This window comes from Furipterus horrens, unplaced genomic scaffold (assembly GCF_987537825.1).
Source record: "Furipterus horrens unplaced genomic scaffold, mFurHor1.1.pri manual_scaffold_22, whole genome shotgun sequence".
NCBI lineage: Eukaryota > Metazoa > Chordata > Mammalia > Chiroptera > Furipteridae > Furipterus > Furipterus horrens.
The window spans coordinates 669402-671506 of record NW_028327192.1 but is presented as its reverse complement, the minus strand read 5'-3'; the positions used below and the strand labels follow the sequence as shown (position 1 = coordinate 671506).

At 37.5% G+C, this 2105-nt stretch overlaps 1 protein-coding gene across 1 annotated transcript in view; it reads left to right on the top strand.

Moving 5' to 3' along the window:
• The first annotated feature begins 292 nt into the window (after nt 1-292).
• LOC149990147 (A-kinase anchor protein 4-like) overlaps nt 293-2105 on the top strand; it is a 42181-nt gene continuing 40368 nt past the window's right edge. The window contains exon 1 of the mRNA XM_090265653.1: nt 293-388. Within this exon, the coding sequence (XP_090121779.1) occupies nt 293-388 (96 nt within the window). The remainder of the gene's footprint in view (nt 389-2105) is intronic.

Genomic DNA, 2105 nt, shown 5'->3' with positions numbered 1-2105 from the left:
AGCTGCAGTTCTTGGACGCAATTTTGTCTCCACTGCTTTGCAATTAACAAATAAAGAGGCTCAAGCCACCCAGTGAGTTTCCCAGCAGCTGTTTATCCAGGCCGCCCTCCAGCTGGAGGGAAACAAAGGCAAAACAAAGAGCATTTTTCTCCCTCCCGGGCCTCGGAGTGACGGTCCCCCAGCTTCCTGATCCTCTTTAATTGATTCTTCAGACTAAAGTGAAGAGGCGATGGACTTCATGCAGCCTCTCCTGGAAGAAGAAAGTTTTTGAAGGAAACCTGCTGCCTGATGAATGGAGGAATTTCCTCCTGCACTGACAGGTTCTCCAGTTTTATGCCTGTACCACACAGGAATTCAGAGGCAGGAGTGTGGACACCGGAAGGAGCAGGTAACGTCTGAACTGGAACGAGAGACAAGAAATAAAAGCCTCAGGTTAGAGTCTTGATCAACATTACAGTTTGGCTTATGCACATTTCTATGAGTTCTGTGCCTAAAAGATATACATTTATAATTTTCTCTGAATACAGTTTCAATGGTCCCCAATTCCAGGGTGAGGAGAAACAGTGGAAGGACTCATGAGGCACCAGCATTTGAAAGTAAGGACAGTGTCACTCGGTGTCGATGGTACCCTTGGGCTGGCCCGTTCTGAATCTTCTAATTGAATTAGATATTAGATATGCTCTCCTCAAACTTCTAGGAAGGTTATTTAATACTTTCGCTGAAGCAAAAAAACTTGTTACTTTCCAAGCAACCTACTCCCTTTTGAACAGCTCTTTTTAAAAATCATTTTATATGCTTGACATATAGAAAGCTGTACATATTAACGTATACAACTTGATGAGTTTCAGCGTAAGCACACATCCGTGACCATTATTACAATCTGTCATAATGCATCCATCACTTCCAAGTTTCATCTCACCCTCATTATTATTATTATTAGAAAATGTTACCTGATATTTACCTGAATAATGAAAAGGCTGTCTCACAGAACGTTTGTGTCCAAATAAGCTTTTCTAGGTCATAAAGTGGGCTAAGAAAATGATACGTTTTAGACATCTTTAATCCAGGCTTGATGCAAATTATGTCAAGACTTGATGCCTTAAAATTCAATAGCAGGGACTGTAGTGGAAGCAGCTGCTTTTGAGTTTGTTATGTGATAAACTAACCATTAACTTTTGCTTAGAAAGACAAGAGAAGGTCAACTAATATTTACATAACCTTTAAAGTAAATTTTAAGTTGAATCTATACTTACTTGTTTTGTTTTCTTTTTTGTTTTTTAAAGATGTGCTGATCAGTCTCCTTAGCTAAAACAAAAACATTTAGAGGACATTGAAATGTTTGGTTTTGTTGTTGTTGTTGTTAATTGTTCCACCTTGAGACCATGGATGTTTATCATAGAAAATGGTATTAGAGTATTTGTTGTAGAAAACTACAAAGTTCACTTCAAGTTGTGATCTATGTTTGGCAGAGAGATTTGGTCTATTTCTCTAACCTTGCAATGGCCTGCTGATTGTCACCTTACTGATTCACGATGTGCTAACTTACATGTAAATACACGATAGAGACCATTACAGAGTTATTTTTTTAGAAAGTTTTATTGTTTATGCTATTACAGTTGTGTAGGAATACAAGTCTTTATTTCTCAGGGATGAATGTGAGGAGTGCAATAACTGGGTTGTATGATAACTTTATGTGTTGTATGATAACTTTATGTGTTGATTTTTAAAAACAAACTACCCTACAGGAATACAGACAGAGTCAGAAATGTTCACGCCCCTTTGACTTCAATGGATAGATCTTCTATACAGAAAACCAACAAGGAGAGAGCGGCCTTAAATGACACATTAGACCAAATGTATTTAATTGATATCTTCAGAGCATTTCATCCCAAAGCAGCAGACTATATGTACTTTTTAAGTGCACATGGAACATTTTCTAGGATAGACCACATATTAAGACATAAGTATGTTATTAAACAATGAATGGGTCAACAATGACATCAAGGGAGAAATCAAAAGATACCTTGAAACAAATGAAAATAAGGACACAACAATTCACACTCTGTGAAAACACTGGGAAAGCAAGCAATCCTGAGAAATAAATT